Source organism: Pangasianodon hypophthalmus, chromosome 12 (genome assembly GCF_027358585.1).
Source record: "Pangasianodon hypophthalmus isolate fPanHyp1 chromosome 12, fPanHyp1.pri, whole genome shotgun sequence".
NCBI classification, from domain to species: domain Eukaryota; kingdom Metazoa; phylum Chordata; class Actinopteri; order Siluriformes; family Pangasiidae; genus Pangasianodon; species Pangasianodon hypophthalmus.
The window spans coordinates 7,396,943-7,415,936 of record NC_069721.1 but is presented as its reverse complement, the minus strand read 5'-3'; the positions used below and the strand labels follow the sequence as shown (position 1 = coordinate 7,415,936).

The following is an 18,994-nucleotide window of genomic DNA, read 5'->3' as shown; positions in this document are numbered from 1 at the left end:
GGGTTTGTATGTGTGGATGAGTGAATAAGCTACAGTATTGGGTTTGTATGTGTGAATGAGTGAATAAGCTACAGTATTGGGTTTGTATGTGTGAAGGAGTGAATAAGCTACAGTATTGGGTTTGTTTGTGTGAATGAGTGAATAAGCTACAGTATTGGGTTTGTACGTGTGGATGAGTGAATAAGCTACAGTATTGGGTTTGTATGTGTGAATGAGTGAATAAGCTACAGTATTGGATTTGTATGTGTGAAGGAGTGAATAAGCTACAGTATTGGGTTTGTATGTGTGAAGGAGTGAATAAGCTACAGTATTGGGTTTGTTTGTGTGAATGAGTGAATAAGCTACAGTATTGGGTTTGTACGTGTGGATGAGTGAATAAGCTACAGTATTGGGTTTGTATGTGTGAATGAGTGAATAAGCTACAGTATTGGATTTGTACGTGTGAAGGAGTGAATAAGCTACAGTATTGGGTTTGTATGTGTGAATGAGTGAATAAGCTACAGTATTGGGTTTGTACGTGTGGATGAGTGAATAAACTACAGTATTGGGTTTGTATGTGTGAAGGAGTGAATAAGCTACAGTATTGGGTTTGTATGTGTGAAGGAGTGAATAAGCTACAGTATTGGGTTTGTATGTGTGAATGAGTGAATAAGCTACAGTATTGGGTTTGTATGTGTGAATGAGTGAATAAGCTACAGTATTGGGTTTGTACGTGTGAAGGAGTGAATAAGCTACAGTATTGGGTTTGTATGTGTGAATGAGTGAATAAGCTACAGTATTGAGCTTGTATGTGTGAATGAGTGAATAAGCTACAGTATTGGGTTTGTATGTGTGAAGGAGTGAATAAGCTACAGTATTGGGTTTGTACATGTGAATGAGTGAATAAGCTACAGTATTGGGTTTGTACGTGTGAATGAGTGAATAAGCTACAGTATTGGATTTGTATGTGTGAAGGAGTGAATAAGCTACAGTATTGGGTTTGTATGTGTGAAGGAGTGAATAAGCTACAGTATTGGGTTTGTTTGTGTGAAGGAGTGAATAAGCTACAGTATTGGGTTTGTATGTGTGAAGGAGTGAATAAGCTACAGTATTGGGTTTGTATGTGTGAATGAGTGAATAAGTTACAGTATTGGATTTGTACGTGTGAATGAGTGAATAAGCTACAGTATTGGATTTGTACGTGTGAAGGAGTGAATAAGCTACAGTATTGGGTTTGTATGTGTGAATGAGTGAATAAGCTACAGTATTGGGTTTGTATGTGTGAATGAGTGAATAAGTTACAGTATTGGGTTTGTATGTGTGAAGGAGTGAATAAGCTACAGTATTGGGTTTGTACATGTGGATGAGTGAATAAGTTACAGTATTGGGGTTGGAAAAATAAAGGTCTTACTATGTCCTAAACTTTCTGTTCTCTAATTTTAGAATCCTGATGTATTGCATTAATCACCCCCGAGCCAGCATGTTTGGAACCAGTACCTTGAACAACAGACAAAAAAAATGTGACTTTCGCACACTGCGTGTGACTGAACAGATGTTCCTCCTGAGCTTCACAAAAACAAAATGCACTCACGCATGCTGGCAAAATTCACAGCATCCCAGACATATTTTTCCTTCACCAGAGAGTAGTGAAATTACGCCCATACTTCATTAAAGATGGTTATGATTATATCTACACCAAATGACTCAGAGAGTCACACAGAGAGTCACACAGCGGCTACGCTCTGCCAAAAGGCAGGAAGCTGTTCTGTTTTTTTTTTTCCGACATGCTTTGTGTTGCTGCATTGTCATTAAGACACAGATGCCGCTAGACACAAGATTCATTCTGTTTTGGAGTCTTTAAAACTCACATCACTTCTACATCTGAGATGCAACCAAGGAAATATTTCTGGAAGGCCTCAAGGGAGACGAGTGAAGTTTCCGGTGGGCCTCCTGTGAGACTCTCAGTGTTTATTTCAGTTGTAAATGCTGCATACGCATGTGAATTCTGGCTTTTGACCCTGCACCTAATGGCCACCATGTCCTTCAGTAAACACTTAAGCAATGAGCTGAGCAGTTCACCATCAATGCACTACTACATGTGGATAAACTATTTGTGGCCCATAATGTACACTTTCAAAAAGGTGCCAAAAATGCTTGTAAGAACATCCTAGCAGGCATACAGAGAAAAAATAATAATGTTACCACAAAAACCCATAGTGAATATTGGTGGATGAGACAGCTAGATTTTTCCCTAGATGATGATGTACTCCAAGTAAGAAAATAGCAATGTGTGACCACTATTAATAATAAAACGCTCCTCCATTTTTTAAACTAAACAAGTAGTCCATAGTCCTGCCTTCGTGTTTTCTTTTGGTTCAGAAAAGACCCATGATTCCATAGGTCAAAGTTCACCTAGATAGGATCAGCATGAAGTCAAAGTAACTGCTAGCATGAGGAAATCTGCATCTTTCATTTCCTGAGTCCATTCCCCTTGAATTTGGTTGTATTCGCATTTTATCTGGCCACATTTTAGCAAAAAAAAGAAAATTGTAGTTTCCCATAATGTAGAAGCAAGGGAAGAAAAATCGTAATTGCTAAATTACGGCTAAATGGTAGACATTGGCACCTCTGCACTTTAGAACAATCCAAAACAATAATGCCATGATTAGCCATTGAATTTGAATGATACAGTCTGGAACTGCGTCTTCATCTCTTGTGATGAGAACCGGGTTTATTAGAACAAGAACGGCTCCTTTAAACCAACCATAAATTCCAGTGTCTTCCCCATCTGGTGTCACAGCAAAGCTTCATTGTGTGCCCTTTAGTACCCTGTTTTCAGAGCGAGCAATTTATTTGATCTGGTTTAAGAAAAAGCGAGGTGATCGCCGTCTAAAAAAAATCTGCTGACAAAAAGACCAAAAGGTCTTCATTATAGGCAACAGACCTTAAATTCCCCCTGGGCTAACAGGACCATCTAGTCAGTGGCATACCAGATCACAGAGCTCCAGCAGCCTAGCACGATTTGCCATGGAAATAGCGACGCATTCGGCGGCCATGCCGTGTGGGCCAAGCGAGGGGAGCTGCAGAAGTGGTACGCTTCAGATTTGTTTTTCCAGCTGCTGCACCCCTGCACTAAGACCTGTTCTGCTCCCCTTGTAAATCACTCCATACAAGTAAACACTGATTTATCAGCGGCTTCAGATTGGATTGGCCCTCGCAAGACAGGAGGAGAGAAAAAAAGAGAATGATCAGTTTTCTATTCAGGATTCATGAGTGAGTGGATGCTTGGTCCAGAGTGCAGTTAAAATAATGATATTCTGGATAGATTCAGTTCCGTTCTCTGATTCTGTGATAACAGAATTTTGTAATGGTTCCCATGCGTTTGACGTTTTTCAAATTCTTTTTGCAGAAGGATCTAAACTCTCAAAACAGGGCTGTACTGCTTGTCTGTGGATTTATTGTTTATACTCTTGTATAGCAATACATCTTTTTAAAAATACTCAATTACTCTTATCTTCATCTTAATCTCATCTTCATCAATAGGAGAAACATTTATGAAATTTTGGCATTAACAAAACATTGTGGCACGTAAAATCTTTTCAAATATTTTTGAGTTTTCTTGTCAGATGAGTGTGTAATTCAAAGATAGAGGAAATGTGACAGGGTTTAAAATCACCTTAGTTACAAATACAAATTATGTTTTCATGTTTTTATGCTTTTTTTCTAATAAAAGGTCTTTGATGCTCATTTAAGATGTCATGTTGAAAAAAAAATATTTTTACTATTGTTCCTCTTTTTATAATAATTTTAAATGGGTGATTTTTACAAAAAAAAAAAAAAAAGGCATCAGGATTATCAATAATCAAGGCATATTATGCAGACTTTATTCCTAATGCACAACTAAACAGAAAGCATAAACATGCATTTTCATAAATGTTAGGCTTTGCATCTGGGGTTTGGCCAGTGAATCTGAGAACAATCCTTCTGTCATGCCCTTCATAGTTACAGCAAACAAAAGGTCTGGAGAGTTTCCCATTTTGCAAACTGTGGTTTTAAATTGCTTACTGCTCCATCAGTGAGCTAGAAGAATAATGCAAAAAGCACTCTGACCTCAGAAAGTGAGAGGAGTAAATAAGCGTCGGCCAACAATGCCTGAATAGGCTAATTTTAGGCTGCGATAGTAAATTATACTTTGACACAACAAGGAGCACAAATTAGAGCCAAACTAGAAACTCACCAACATTATTCAGCTGTAAATGGCAAAAACCTTGATGAAACAAAGTTTTTGTTGTTTTAGATTTAGATATAAGAGTGTAACAGAATACAGCACCCTACACATAATTTTAATTTATAATTTGTTGTGCTAGCAACTTGCCAGATTTGATAGGTGTCCCTGTAATGGGTCTGTCTTTGATTAACCTGAGCTAAAAATCCATTTCATGTTAGTTCTTTTTTTTTGTTGGGCTAATTGAAATTAAACTTGGACAAGCTTTTAACCGTGATATGAACTGTTTACAGTGCATCCAATCTGGCAACCTGAAATCATTACATGATCTGTCTCCCTGCCCAATTTACACAGCACGTCTGCTAAGGCATGTCTGCCAGGTTCGAACCTGAGCACATATTCTCCCTGTGACGGTGTGGGGTTCTTCTGGCTTCTCTGGTTTCATCCCACCTCTCAAAAACATGCCGGTAGGTGGATTGGCTACTCTAAATTGTCCCTAGGTGTGAATGTGTGGGCTTGTTCCCTGGGATGGAGTGGTGTCCAATCTAAGGTGAATTCCCACGTTGCACCTAGTGCTCATTTCTGACACTGCCCGATCTGTGCTGCGTCTTTGTAAACATTTTACAGCACTGTCTAATGAAAATGTGTATCACACAAGATTTGAGCTAACTTCTTTTTAATGGATTGTAATTGAATCGGGGGCAAGGTGGGCTTAGTGGCTGGGGGTGGGAGTTTGAATCCCGCCTCTGCCCTGTGTTTGCACGGTGTTTGCATGTTCTCCCTGTGCTTCGGGAGTTTCCTCCCCCAGTCCAAAGACTTGGCTGACTGACATTTCCAAATTGTCCATAGTGTGTGAATGTGTGTGTGATTGTGCCCTGCGATTTGTTGGGCCCCCAGGGTGTCCCCTGGGATAGGCTTCAGGCGCCCCCGCGAACCTGTGTAGGATAAGCGATATGGAAAATGGATGGATGGATGTAATTGAATCATATGCAGGATATCAGGTACTTGTGTATTAAATTTTAAATTTTTTTGAACGTATAAATTCATTTTTACATAGACCACTAGGTTTAATATTATCATTAGACATGATGGAAAAATGTCGGCCTGCATATTTCAGGTTTATAAGCCAGTGGGCATCATGTACTAGCATAAAAGATACATGAGATTATGTAATAAATTCGCAGATTACATTTATTACACATTGCAATCCTGAAGGATAAAGGGAAGAAAAAAAGGCAGGAAAGTAAATAAGTGGGAAGTGGAAGGCATGTTGTTAGCGATTGCTGAGGTTTGTGGCAAGGGCCTGGAATGTTCCACAGTTGACGCAGCGTCATTGTATTAAATGAAAAATCCACCCTAAACAACTTGCATACTGGTCTTCATAATTAACATGTGATCTTCAGTTGTGTGTCCAAGTTATATTTTGTAATAAAAAAAATAGTTTAAATTTACTTCTTCTACATGTTGGTCTCTTTTCACTTTAGTTAACGGTTTCCTACATTACCCACAATGTGGTATGACTACCTGGTGATAGTGGCGAAATTATCTCTACCTAAAGATGGTGATGCGGCAGCACTTTAGTCCTTTTATTCCTATCTCATCTGGATACTCTGCTCCAACAGATCAGCTTCCAGTGTGCCTGTCATCTCACCTTCGCTGTAACTCTGTGTAAATGCGTCTTATAGCAGCATTGCATTCTGGAACTTTGAGTCCAGCATTCTCTTGTCTCCACTATTTCTAAGCTGGATTTTCTGTTAATATGACGTTGCTGGAAAAGAAGCTCTTGTTCCTAACAGCGAAACCTGAACATTATCAGTTATATTTGAGATCACTGAAATGTTTTTGTCTATTGAACAGCATTGTAAATGCTCTAGCAAATTCCCCACAACTGCTAAATTCTCAACAAATTAGCCCCAGAATTGCTAAACACAACACAAATATTTCAAGCATATTATCAGCATAGTTAATGTGTTTCAGGGTGGACATTTCCTTTGAGGACCCCACCGGACACTGTGGACAGTGCGAAGCCAGACAGAGGATTAGAATAGCATAAATGAATAGAGAAGCACATTATGGTTTAGAATGTGGTAAGAAATCTCTGCTCAATGTCTTATTTTTCCTACAGCTGCTACACAATAAGGTCTGTTGAGAATCAGTTGGAGCTTTACAGTGTCAAATGAGTTAAACAGACGAGCGGTTCCAGAGTTACCCAGCATCACCTCGGAGTGTGTGGAATGGAATGCATCCTCCTGAGACACATAAGTGTGCAGCTGGCAGCAACTCCACTGGAACTGGTATGCAAATATTTCAGGCAGCAGATTGTCCTTGTTTGTGCCTTTCAAGTGATTGGACATATGATCATATCTGATCTGATGGCTTTTTGGCTGATCGGAATAGTTGCGACAAACAAGAAGTCAAGGTTGTAGCTGAACGTGAGACTCTGGAGACTTTGAAGAAGCTGAGAATCATCTGCTGTAAATTAGTAATGACAATAATGATGAGCCTGAGCCTTGAAGAGCTTTTAGTCACTGGAGTATGCTCAGATTTAGTGAATAATGTTCTAAGTAGGCACTGTTGGGCCTTGGGCAAGGAGCTTAACCATAATCCTCTCAACTAACAGCTTTAATTGTGTTCTGACTCACTTGGTAAGTCCCTTTGGATAAAGCATCTGCCGAATAAATACATGTAAAATGTTGACAGAGCATTTTCTACACCATGATTCAAAAGTAAAGCTACCTGTTTTGTTCAACAGTAGACGTTGGCTATATATGTATGTTGGCTATATTTATATCTATATATATATATATATATATATGTATACATATAGTACATATAGTACATGTGTTAAACACTAAGAAAAGCAAGGTGAACATGTGCCATGTGCCATCCAAATGGCTGTCGTCACATCTCACAAACACCAGGGATAAACAATACGTCAAAGCCAGGAGAGTGTTTTGCTCCGGAGACAACATTGCTGGACGTTTGGCCTTGATAAGCTGCACACAGGCTCGCGGTGAACCTCCTACAACACAGCGGAGCCCCCAGGGGACAGGGGAGTGCGACGCAGCGCCTGGTGCAGACCACATGTCTGAGGCTCTGCATATGTTTTCCATCCTTAATTAGCTGGGATGCTTGCCACATTCAGTCACCAGATAACGGCAAAAGATTATGTAAGGTTCGTTCGTCAGAGCAGCCAATGCCCAGGGCTGGCGGCCAACACGAGAGAACGTGCGGTGGAATTTGAATGGCCTCTGACCCAGCCATGACCTCCTGCTTGTAGAATGAGTGTGTAAACTCGGGTCAGATTTTAGAAAACGAATATAAGCTGTGTTTGGGAAAACATGACCTATCTTTGCTAGCAGGTCATCGATTGCTGTATAGCTGTATAACGACTCGTATAACAACATGTAGAATTCATTCTGTTGCATATTTAGGGCCAGTCTGGAATAAACTGGCACAAAGAATTACCAAAAAAGTGAAAAAATTATTGTCTGCTGTAAATCTCATTAAGCTAATAGCAATGTGGCATGTATGTGCAAGCTGTTCTACCTTCAGGATAGCTATTGCAAAACATTTTCAGTATAAAGACAGCCGAAACTGAGATAACACGCAAAGCATCATAGTAAGGTGCCAAGATGATGCTGGTGCTGTTTACTAAAGACATTTTTTCCCATGTAATACTCTGATAAGATGAAATGTTCTTAAAAGAAGTGGAATTTGTTCGACTTCAGCTGTAAGTAAGGAACTGGAGTGTGTGCGCACACACTTGCATTTATAGTGTTTTTGTTTGAACTGTGAAACTATTACTAAATGTGTGACAGTCTGGGAAACCCGTCCATCACTGTGGCTGAATTCTGGCAGGCAAAAAAGACAAAAAAAATCAGGCTTTGGCCAAAATTGGGTTTTTCTGCCTGTAACACACTTTGACGTGTCCCGCAGTCGGAACTGAATCATTAAATGCAATTTTCTCTGCAATTTACTCAACTTCTGGTTGAGTAAAGTTACATACAAAAAAAGAAGTTCAAGAATGTCTGTAGATTCGGAACTATATATATACATATCTATATCTATATCTATGTATATATATATATATATATATATATATATATATATATATATATATATATATATATATATATATATATATAATGTCAAAATTTTGCCATGTGAAGGGTTTCCCAGGCTGCCACACATATAAATATCAATGTGTCCTTAACCACAGAAACCAAAAGCAGCACAGCAGCACAGTTTTGATTATGTGATCTTTTTTTTATGATGATTTATTTTCAATCATACTGACATTCAGACAGAGTTCCTACTGTATATCCACACATGCAATCACAGAAAAATATAGACAGGGGCTTACCCTTCTTAGACTTGGCACCTATTTTCAACTTTGAAGGCCATGCAATCTGAGTATTGGTCTCCTCCATGACCTGTAGAAATGGAAGCCACAGACAATACATCATAATGGTTCTTTAAATACAACTGCAGCAATTACAGCATTGCTGGTTAAAGAATATTTACAGAGAAACTATTTTATGGCATTTTCATACAATTAACCCATGTGGTTTTAAACAAAATCCAAAACAAAAAGGTATCCCTTGATTGTACATTAAACAGTTGCCATGCATGATATGGTTATAAGTTTGAATGTGAAATGAAAATACACTTGGGAAGCATGCCTATCTTATTACACAGATGTATCCACATTTCTAGCACAGTACATACAATTCCCCCAAATAACAAACAGGTCTTTTACATCAGAATTTGGGTTAGAATCCTATCCAACCAGACTCACATGGCCTCTGCATGTACCCAGGTTTGGAGTGTGTATTGAAAGTGCTTGCAATATGTTGGGTGGTGTTAAAGTGGAGCTCAGTTTAAAAATCTGTTCTGCTGCACTGGTGGCTTGCCCCTTTTCATCTGTTCATAGTGGCAAGAGTGAAAGACACACATTGTGCTTGGCATACGGCTTTGCATTCCAACCACTTGACTTCTGCTGTTGGAATTAAAAAGTCAAGAGTACGGCCACTTAAGAGGTGATTAATAACTAACCACCAACTTCCCATCATGAGCTGTGAAAAAGAAAATCTGCATTCCACTGGAGTCTCTGGTTTACATATGAAGTCACTACAATATCTAGGAATGGACATTTTTCCAAAGGGCAAGAAATATTCTAAGCAACCTTCATCAGAAATTATTGAAACATAAACATTTTTCATAGTGCCTATTGTTTTTCCCTTATGAGCTTAATTTTTTTCCATTCCTGACTGAGGCAGGTAGTCATTTAAACAGATGACATGCTAATAAATTCTTAGGGCATTTTACAGATGGGTCTAGTGCTAGTTCTAGCGGTTTTTGAAAAAGTCAAAGAAAAAAACATAGCTCTCTTTGTCACGCCACTGTGCCGCTGAAAGCTGCCAGGCCTGCAGTGCTGTAGCTCGGCATCACCCAATAACACATGTCCAGCTGAAAGAGGGAAACGTCCTCCAATTAAAACAATCCGAGCCGAAACGTTTACAGTAAAAAAGCCAAACTGCTCAGTTCCTTTCTGGAAACGAGGGATTTATTAGAGGGCAGGAGTAAAGAAAAAAGTCCCTCTGAATTTTTTCAGCATTACAAACCGGTAGAAAGTCACCCACAGCAATCAGAAGAGGAAAGTCATAGAAGCGGGGGTGTTTATGAATATGGCTTCATGTCCATCTAGCTGACTTACATGTTCACTCACATGTTCAATAAAAGTGATGTAGGCGTGCTCTATTAACATCCAGACTTTTGCACAATCAACAGGCCAGAATCTAAATTAGAGTGCATGACCCAACCCATGAAAGATGTGATTTTTACATAACACTCTTATTTTCCTTTTCCAGACTCGTAATGTTCTCACTATGAGCCACAAAACTCGACAGATGCCATTGAAGAGGTTTCAAATGGCTCGGCCCGAGCACAAGATGTAATCTGAAGACGTCACATTTGTGTGATAGATTTGAGTCATGCTTCTGCACATCTTTTATGCTTCATTAGCAATCAAGAGTGTAAAGGCCAGTGCTGCCTCGGTGGCAAATTTTAACAGATGACTCTGGCTCAGTATCAAACTCTATTGTGAACGCTATTCCACTCTGATGTCACTGCTGATTTTGGCAACGCCATGCCCATGTGAGCAGCACTCTCAATCAGACCACACACACTACAGAAGGGCTAGTGCAGCCACTGTGTTTTACCATGTTACACCACATAACACACACTTTTATGTACTGTAGTTATGTAGTATATGATTGGACATTGTAATAAACACATCTAGCTGCAATACATAGCAGCAGAAAAATCATCTAATCTCTGAATTTACATGTTATGAACTGACATCAGTCAGTTGTACACAGTTGTAAAGTATGTGCAGCTTAATGCAAGCATTATAAATCGCACAGGCAAGGAATATGATGTATTAAAAGAAAAAAATCCAACACTCAACGGTTTTAAGCTGACCAAGAATCAGATTGAGAGCTACTGTAGTACATATGCACCTCAGCACACTGTGATGAACAGATTTTGGAAGGAGCTGTAAATTTTCCCACATTGTGATATTTAATGCTCCAGATGAGCTAAGTGTGAGAACTGACTGCCATGCTAGCTCTGCTCTGGCACCTGCTTCCTGCTGTAGTCCCACTGACAACAGCTGTTCCTGAGCCACCCTCGGTTCCAGAACCAGACTCGGTCAGGAGCTTAATTCACATAAACAGCCCTTGGCTGTTGTTATGAAACCCGTCTGTGCAAAAAAATTGTTCCTGCCTATTGATTCAGCTGAGTCTTTTGGGTGGGTTAACACTTAATATTTTCATCAGATTCAAAGTACGCAAGGTGCAGGAACTTAAACACAAGTTGCACAAATGCACAAAGTTCATGTATCCCACAGGATGACGTGTTGGCTGGTCCACCCAGTATAATAAGCTGGAAATGAAAATGCCATGGATGTCCTAAAGGCCTTCTAAAATAAGTGGAATAGGAGGAACAGGAAGCTGGAACCACGTACACTTACCAAAAAAAAAAAAAAAAAAAAGATATCTCAGAAGACTCCATAAATGTCAATGAAATCAGGGAGGGAACATATGCAAGTCAATGCATGGTGCCTTTTCTTAAAAAGCATATGAAACATATGCCTGAAATCTGAACTTATCATACACTTCTGGCTCGATCATCTTACTTATAGGGGCTGTACTGAGCTGACCTGTTGAACCTTTTTAGACAAACTTTTAACATGATGATAACAGGATGATGATTCATCTAGGGCTGAACTGTGTCACAGTAGAGGTTTCTTGCCTCGCAGCCTGGTTTGATCTTGGCCTGTGCAAAGTTTCTCATGTTCTCGCCGTGTGCAAGTAGGCTTCTTCCGCATTCTAAAGACGAGTGAATGATTCATCTAGAGACTTAAACTTATTTTTTTTAAACAGGTTTGTCACTTTCAGTCTGAGTAATCATAATTGCCCAATCAGGCTACTCAGCATTTGTGACTCATATGGCTAAGAAGTACATTATTTGATGAAATATAAAAAATAAATAAATAAATCAGGCTTCTCTGGATCCAACACAGCCTTCCTAATATGGAAAACTCCCCTGTTCCATGCAAATGGTAATGTACACGGTGACCTGATCATTGCTACGTCATTGGCTGCCTCTCCCTTCCTTACAGAGGTCCTATAGGAACAGTGCTATAAAGCCCAAAAACCTCTAAACTCAGGATCTTCATGATTTAGCAGCACATTCCTTCCTATTTTTAGCTTCATGTACTTGCCTTTTTTTCAGATGGCTTTCAACTGAGGAGGTTGGAGTTTATTTTAGCTTCATGTACTTGCCTTTTTTCAGATGGCTTTCAACTGAGGAGGTTGGAGTTTAAGTCATAAATGAGAGTTGACCTACAGCCCACTCTGTATTTTCGCTGTTAAAAGAAGCAGACATGACTCGGCTTTCAGATTAAAGCAAAGTCGTTAACCCTGAACTTGACCTTCATATTTCACACTGGTATTGTTTATAGTAGAGCCCAACTGTGAAGGATGATGCATACGATTAGGGCATCACAGATAGTTTAGCCAAGCAGAGGAAAAAACAAGCCTCTCACAATCAAAGTTTGAATGGGCTTATAAATAATATTCCGACCACACACATCCAGCTAGACACATATACACCCTGGTCTGAGGCTTGGGAAATAAATCCTTGCCTCCGTTGTTTCAGGATAAGCATGCATCAGAAAAAAAAGGCAAAAACAAATCCAGGCCAAGCAGAACACTTCATCACAGTGCTTAGCGGAAAGAAGGCAGACAGACAGTGAGCAAGGCCATGAGCAGTCATCTGTTCGTAGGCGTGGGGAGCGGCCTGGCCCACATCACAGGCCTGCACAACCACTGTTTCCATAGTATCCCTGTCCCAGGGAGAAGTGTGTTTTTTAACTGGCATGAGCTCTGAGCACATGCTGAGAGCCGGGAGTCTCAACCGTCATTGAGGAACTTACCTCACAGCCTGTGTACTCAGTCCAGTGAGTGGAAGAGGGTGTGATGGGACCATCCCAGTCATCAGATCACTGTTTCCATGCACACCCGTTTTGTAGTACAGCGTGGACCATGTCTACATTTACCCTTGTAGTTGGCACACAGGCTAAGTCAAATTTGATACTGCCTGATATCACTTTTTATGGATGTTAATTTGGTTGTCTTCAGTGACAGCATGTTCACTAAGCTGGAACCATTGGAAAAACCTGATCTAACTAAACCAAAATTAAGAAAGAAAACAGCGATTCTCAGGCAAGGTACCATGGTAAGAAAATATGCTGATAAATCAATATAGATTTCCATAGTGAATTAATATGAATGGGGCTGTGAATTTTTAGGATTTCATATCCATTTCAAAGCCAGATGCAAATGAAACAGTAAAATTAATAACAGAAACACAGTACAATGTCAGCCTTTGTGCTACCAGGAGGAGAGTGTTTATTTGAACTGAAACAGGAAGTCAGGATTCTTTTACTTTACGAAAAACTGAAAAGCTATCATTAGATTTTTGGAGCTGTCAATTATAATATATTTATGAAAGTATATTTTGAACATGTTTTGAACATGCACCGGGACACTGTTAAATCCATTATTAAAAACGGAAAGAATATGGCACAACCACAACTCTATTCAGAGGACGCCATCCACCAAATGTCAGTAAGGAGGGCAGTAGAGAAATAGCCAAGAGGCCAAGTGAAACTGGAGAGATTCACAGCTCACAGGTGAGAAGTTATTCACATGACAACCATAGCCCAGACACTCCACAAAGCTGGGCTTTATGAAAGAGTGGTGAGAAGAAAGCCATTATTGGAAAAAAAAAAAAAAAAGCCATGTGAAATCCCATTTGGAGACTCAGCAAACATCTGGAAAAAGGTACTCTAGTCCAGTGAGACCAAAATCGAACATTTTGGCCTCGGCACAAAGTGCTACGGTTGGGGGAAACCCAAGACTGCTCATCACCCTGAGAACACAATCCCCACAGTGAAGCATGGTAGTGTTAGCATCATGTTTTTCATCAGCAGGGACTAGGAAACTGGTCAAGGCTGAGGGCAAGATGGATGTAGCCGAATACAGGGCAATCCTAGAATAAAATCCGTTCCAATATGCAAGAGACTTGAGACTAGGGTAGAGGTTCACCTTCCAACAGGGCTTTGATTCTAAGCATACTGCCAAAGTCATTGGCGAGTGGTTGAAATACTGATGCAAGGCACTACATTCTATGATTTCTATGATTTCAACATTTAAGTGCACAGCTGGTTGTTATTGTAATAGAAAGCAGCAATCAGGACAAAATTTAACATTTACTCTAACCACAGTCTACTCGGAGGCAGAACATCTACCCATTGTACTGAGGCTTTCTGTCAGGCTCATGTTACCATCCACATCTGATTGAGAACTCATGTTAAACGGTGGTTTGCATGTACTGCGGTGTTTACGAACATGCTTTCACATTGAGCCCAATGAAAAGTGCTAATAGAGCCTTTATGTTCCAGTACTCACACACCTGCTTCTCGTTACCTCCGGCTCCTCAAATAGTCCCACTACAAATAATTCTCTGTTTACAATCCGCCTTCACTCGATAAACAATTGTGGTTTCTGGAGGGACTAAGGAGAAGAGGAATGCTGAAGCACAGCTGCCACACAAGTTCGTACTGTCTCAGGATGAAGTATGTGTTAACCAGGCAATAGTGATGATCAGAAGAGTGTACTGTGTTTTTTGGCAGGAAGTGTAGATGTACTGAAAGTCCCTTTGATAAGATTATCTGGATGTCTGATATCAGACGTCTGGTTTAAGTCTCAGTCTTGGACAGCTTGCAAGGAGAGAAGGTAACTCACTTTGAAAACTTGTGATGGTCTGATTCCACAAAAGCTGTTGCACTGGTGAAACTGTTTTGCTGCAACTGGCTGTGGAATGTAAAGTACTCCAGAAATCACTTATAGAAACAATCAGGAATGATAATTGTTCCCATTAACTTTGTGTGTGTGTGTGTGTGGGGGGGGGGGGGGTGTTATCTTTATTTTGATAAATGCATTAAATATAAGATAGAGTAGCTGAACTAAAGCTTAAACAAACAAACTCACAAATCGTGACAGGAGATCCACTTTAAACTCAATCACCTTTAATTCTACCAACAATATTGTCTACCTTTACTGCTACATTTGCAGCAGTCTTCTAACACCAACTGCCTCCACTGGAAATCCTCAGACAGTAAAGAGGTCCCTAGTGTTCCTCCGTGCCTACTAGTAAGAATGGTGAGGGTTCCTGAGGTTTAGTCTCTGCTGGAGAGCTGACCTCAGCTCTCACAGTGAGTGTAAACATCCATAGGGACTGAATCCTACCATTGTGCTCAACCCCAAAGCTGAGACTGTGGTAGACAGGAACTGACTGTTGTGACTGAAAACATCCCTGAGCTCTGTATCGTTCTCAGAGAGGGGCAGACCTGTGACGGGCAGATTGCACAGACAGAACAAATGCCAATCACAGCAGGAACAGTTCACCTAGCAAGGTGTGAATTGAAAGATATATTTAAACGAGGAGATTAATTCTTGGATTTTGAGAGATTATTTTTAGTGTGATTTAATGCCAGTTGGAGATTTTTACGCTATGTGTGGATAAAGTGTAATTTCAAACCTGGAAATGGAAATAAAAAGCAAAGCAGTGCTACTCACACAATATAACCCTTTCATGAACAGTGTCCACACTCATTGGCAGTCAATTTAAAGCTGTTTTTAGGAAGATGTAAATCACCTCCAAATCATTTGATATTATTACTGCAATTTAACATAAATCATTATCCTGATTTGCATGGTTCTTTAGACTTTTTTTTGCCATTCTCAGTGCAGCGTGTCTCTGGTATATCTTTTATAAAATTTCTAGATAAAATTCTAAATTAAATAAAAAGGGATTTTTGTGGCAGACTCCAATGAATGCCTTTTATTTATTTACTTACTTACTTACTTACTTACTTATTTATTTATAACTAAAGATTTTGGTTTTACCTACAAAATCAAATGCATCATGCAACAGTCCTAAAATAGAATTTTTTACAAGTCAAAAATATTGCTATATTTCTAAATATTTTAGCAGATTTTTTAAAAGAAAAGAAACATTTGAACATTTTTTTAAAGGTTTAATCCAGTTTTATCCAATTTTTACTACATTTCCATTCCATAGAAATTTTTATTTAGAAAATTCATGAAATGCAATTTTAAGAAACAATAAAAAACATGTAAAGAATCTGGGTATGTTTGTAAATAATTTACGTATGAAAGCATATAAGCTAACAGCCATTTATATCATATTTATATTGTGGTATTTTAGATATGTGCAACTCTCAAAATGTTTGATAATGAACATGGTTGAAAATCTTACTCTGGAAATGATGCCATTGCTGCTGCCCAAGAATTCTAGGGTGGAATTTCTTACAAAAGTGTTACTGTCTTTAAAGTATCCTAAACCTATTCATTACTTTTTTTAAAACATCTTTTGTAGGGGCCTAGTACCGATCTGTCATTTCTGAAAACACAGGCTCTTTCCTCTCTGTCAAATCTTTTACTTCCAACTTGGCTGATAACTTGGTAAATGATTATTTGAAAAGCCAGCACTGGCATTCCTGAAGCTCTGGCTGCTACTATCTGAAGCAGTTTGAGGTCCAGGCCACAACACACTCTATCCTCTAGAACAGGCTCCCACAGCCCAGTAGGTTTATTTTCCCACACCTTTCAGGTTTATACAAACCTTTTAGCCTTCAGTGTGAGTCGGATTCTTCACCGAATCAGACCTACGGCAAGTTGGAGAGTGTATTTATTTTGAAGGCGTTACTCCATTCTGCCTATAAAGTAGCCAGATCTTCTACAGGAGTGGGCCACCTGCTGTGGTCTTGCTCAGGTCCTGGCTTGCATTTCCCACCCCTGGGCCATCTGGCTAGTCCCACACATTCGCCTTTCTGTGTTTATCCACCCTGGTCCTGCTAATGTTCTGCTTAAAAGCCTGCAACCATTTCCCCTATAAAGGTATCGACACAGGTCAAATGTGCTTGTCTTGGCTTTGGCAACACAAAGATTCAAGTCCAGCTCAGCAAAAATGGTTGAGTTACCGTTCACCAACTGGACAGGGTATGTAAAAGTCATTAATCAGCAGTGCAGCACCAATCTGTGGCACTTAGGGCAATCAGAGAAATTTGACTATTCTGCAGCTTTCATGCTACCAGGGCAACAGGGCATAGTTAAGCATGTCCATATGTCATTTGCTTTTCACATAACTGTGTAGGCAATGTGATTTTGACCTATTTTATACCACTACATGGGCCCGCCAAAGCAATGTGGTTTCCCTTACCTTCTGAAAGAAATCCTCGCCTCCGTTCACCCTCCCCTCAGCGGCAGCTGTGGAGAAGAAAGGGATATTTTAGAAAGAATAAAACATCAGGCTTCACTTATGGATGTGTATGAACAAAAATCAGCAAGTAATCTTAACACATTTTACCACATGGCCAGCGGTGGAAAAATCACTGTCATTGGCATTCAGGCAGGTAGCGTGCACGGGCCAATTTCCTGCTCATTGGCAGCAAGATGTCTTTGCGGGAAATGTGTGGGTTTGCATTAGGTTAAGGCTCATTTAGGTTAGTTGTGTTTGGTGCATATGAGAAGGTCCAGACAGTTTTATATTGAGGAAATACCATGTTCTCCTCCACAAGCAATGGAGACCAACCATCATGCATCCAAAATATCAGATTTGTGTTACCATATAAACACCTCCGGACACTGAAGGGTTAAACTACAGTGAGTGTGCTTTAAACTAATCCATCCAACATGTACATGGAGCTCGAACTAGTACAGGCCAAAACTGGCTTATTGACAATGTTAAACCACTAATCAACACATCCGGTTCAGAACGCTGAAAGCAAACTTGGATCCTCTTACTACATACCATATGAGAAATAATACAAGTCTGAGCTTGATTAAAGGTAATAATGATGCAGGTTGGAAACACAGAAGACAGTGACTCACTAAGGGAAACTGCCAAACTGGCATGACCTACAGTTTATTTGGTGACATGGGCAAAATCCTGTTGCCACAAGCCCAGCTAAGCCAGACAAATCCTCAGTGTGTATTTATATCCCTGGAATTACAGGGATGATGTTAGAAGCAGATTCACTATAAACTGCACAAACCAGCACAGCACCATTTGAATCAGCTCTGCATAACCTGCGTAAAATGATTTGCATGAGAAATGCGTACAGTAACTATGTACAAACAAGATTATTAAGCTAATCACGTTCTGAAATGGTATTGGGTTATTCAGGATTTGATGAAAGGCAAGAGCACAAAACAAACCCACATTTAAAGAGTCTAAGAGAGTAGAAAGTGTTCAGGATAAAACTTCAACAAGTTTGTACTGGCTGTTTCAGATATTATATAGTCATTAATGTCTAATAATAAATGAGCGCATGTTTGAACCATTAACTCAGAAAGAGACTCAGGATATAAATATTATCTGTCTCTAAAAATACATGCACGCTTATTTTCAGGGATACTGGCTTGTAAAAACTGTAATAACATGAATATCGCCATATGAAAATATCAAGTCCGCATATCTATATCATATTTTCCAGACTATAAGGTGTGGTTTCTTTGGCCTCTAGCCAGTACTGCTGTATATACAGATGGGTGATGAATTAAAAGAAAGCCCAATGGTCTCTTCTAAGATGATAAAGCCCTGATCCACAGGGCATGATGGCTCACTGAGTGGTTTAATGAGGATGAAACTGATGCAAATCATATGCTATGGCTTTCACAGTCGCCAGACATCAACCTTATCGAACACCTATTGGGGATTTTGGACGGATGCGTTACACAATGCTCTCCACCACCATCATCAAAATGCCAACTGAGGGAATATCTTTTGGCAGAAGGGTCTTCATCCCTTCATTATTATTTCCAGAGACATGTAGAATCTGTTCCGAGATGTGTTGCAGCTGTTCTAGTGGCCCAACACTTTACTAACACACTGCATCCTGTTTTTCTTTTAATTTGTCACCCGTCTGAATTTTTGTATTATCCAAATTACCCACTTTTTATATATATAGTGTTTTTAACAATGGTCATTGTCATGATTTTACCCTATGTAACACCAGCTATTACAGCAATTTGCTTTGTATAGCCCATAACTGTAGCAAAGGCTTCATCTTAGGAAATAGAGTAATGAATTACAGCAACACTTACTAACACTTAACACTTAATAAACGGGCCA

At 39.6% G+C, this 18,994-nt stretch overlaps 1 protein-coding gene across 1 annotated transcript in view; it reads right to left on the bottom strand.

Moving 5' to 3' along the window:
* bicc1b (BicC family RNA binding protein 1b) overlaps positions 1-18,994 on the bottom strand; it is a 67,068-nt gene that overhangs the window by 35,494 nt on the left and 12,580 nt on the right. The window contains exons 2-3 of the mRNA XM_034309453.2: positions 17,081-17,127; positions 8,571-8,640 (exon numbers count right to left, since the gene is read on the bottom strand). Coding sequence (XP_034165344.1) covers positions 8,571-8,640; positions 17,081-17,127 — 117 coding nt within the window. The remainder of the gene's footprint in view (positions 1-8,570; positions 8,641-17,080; positions 17,128-18,994) is intronic.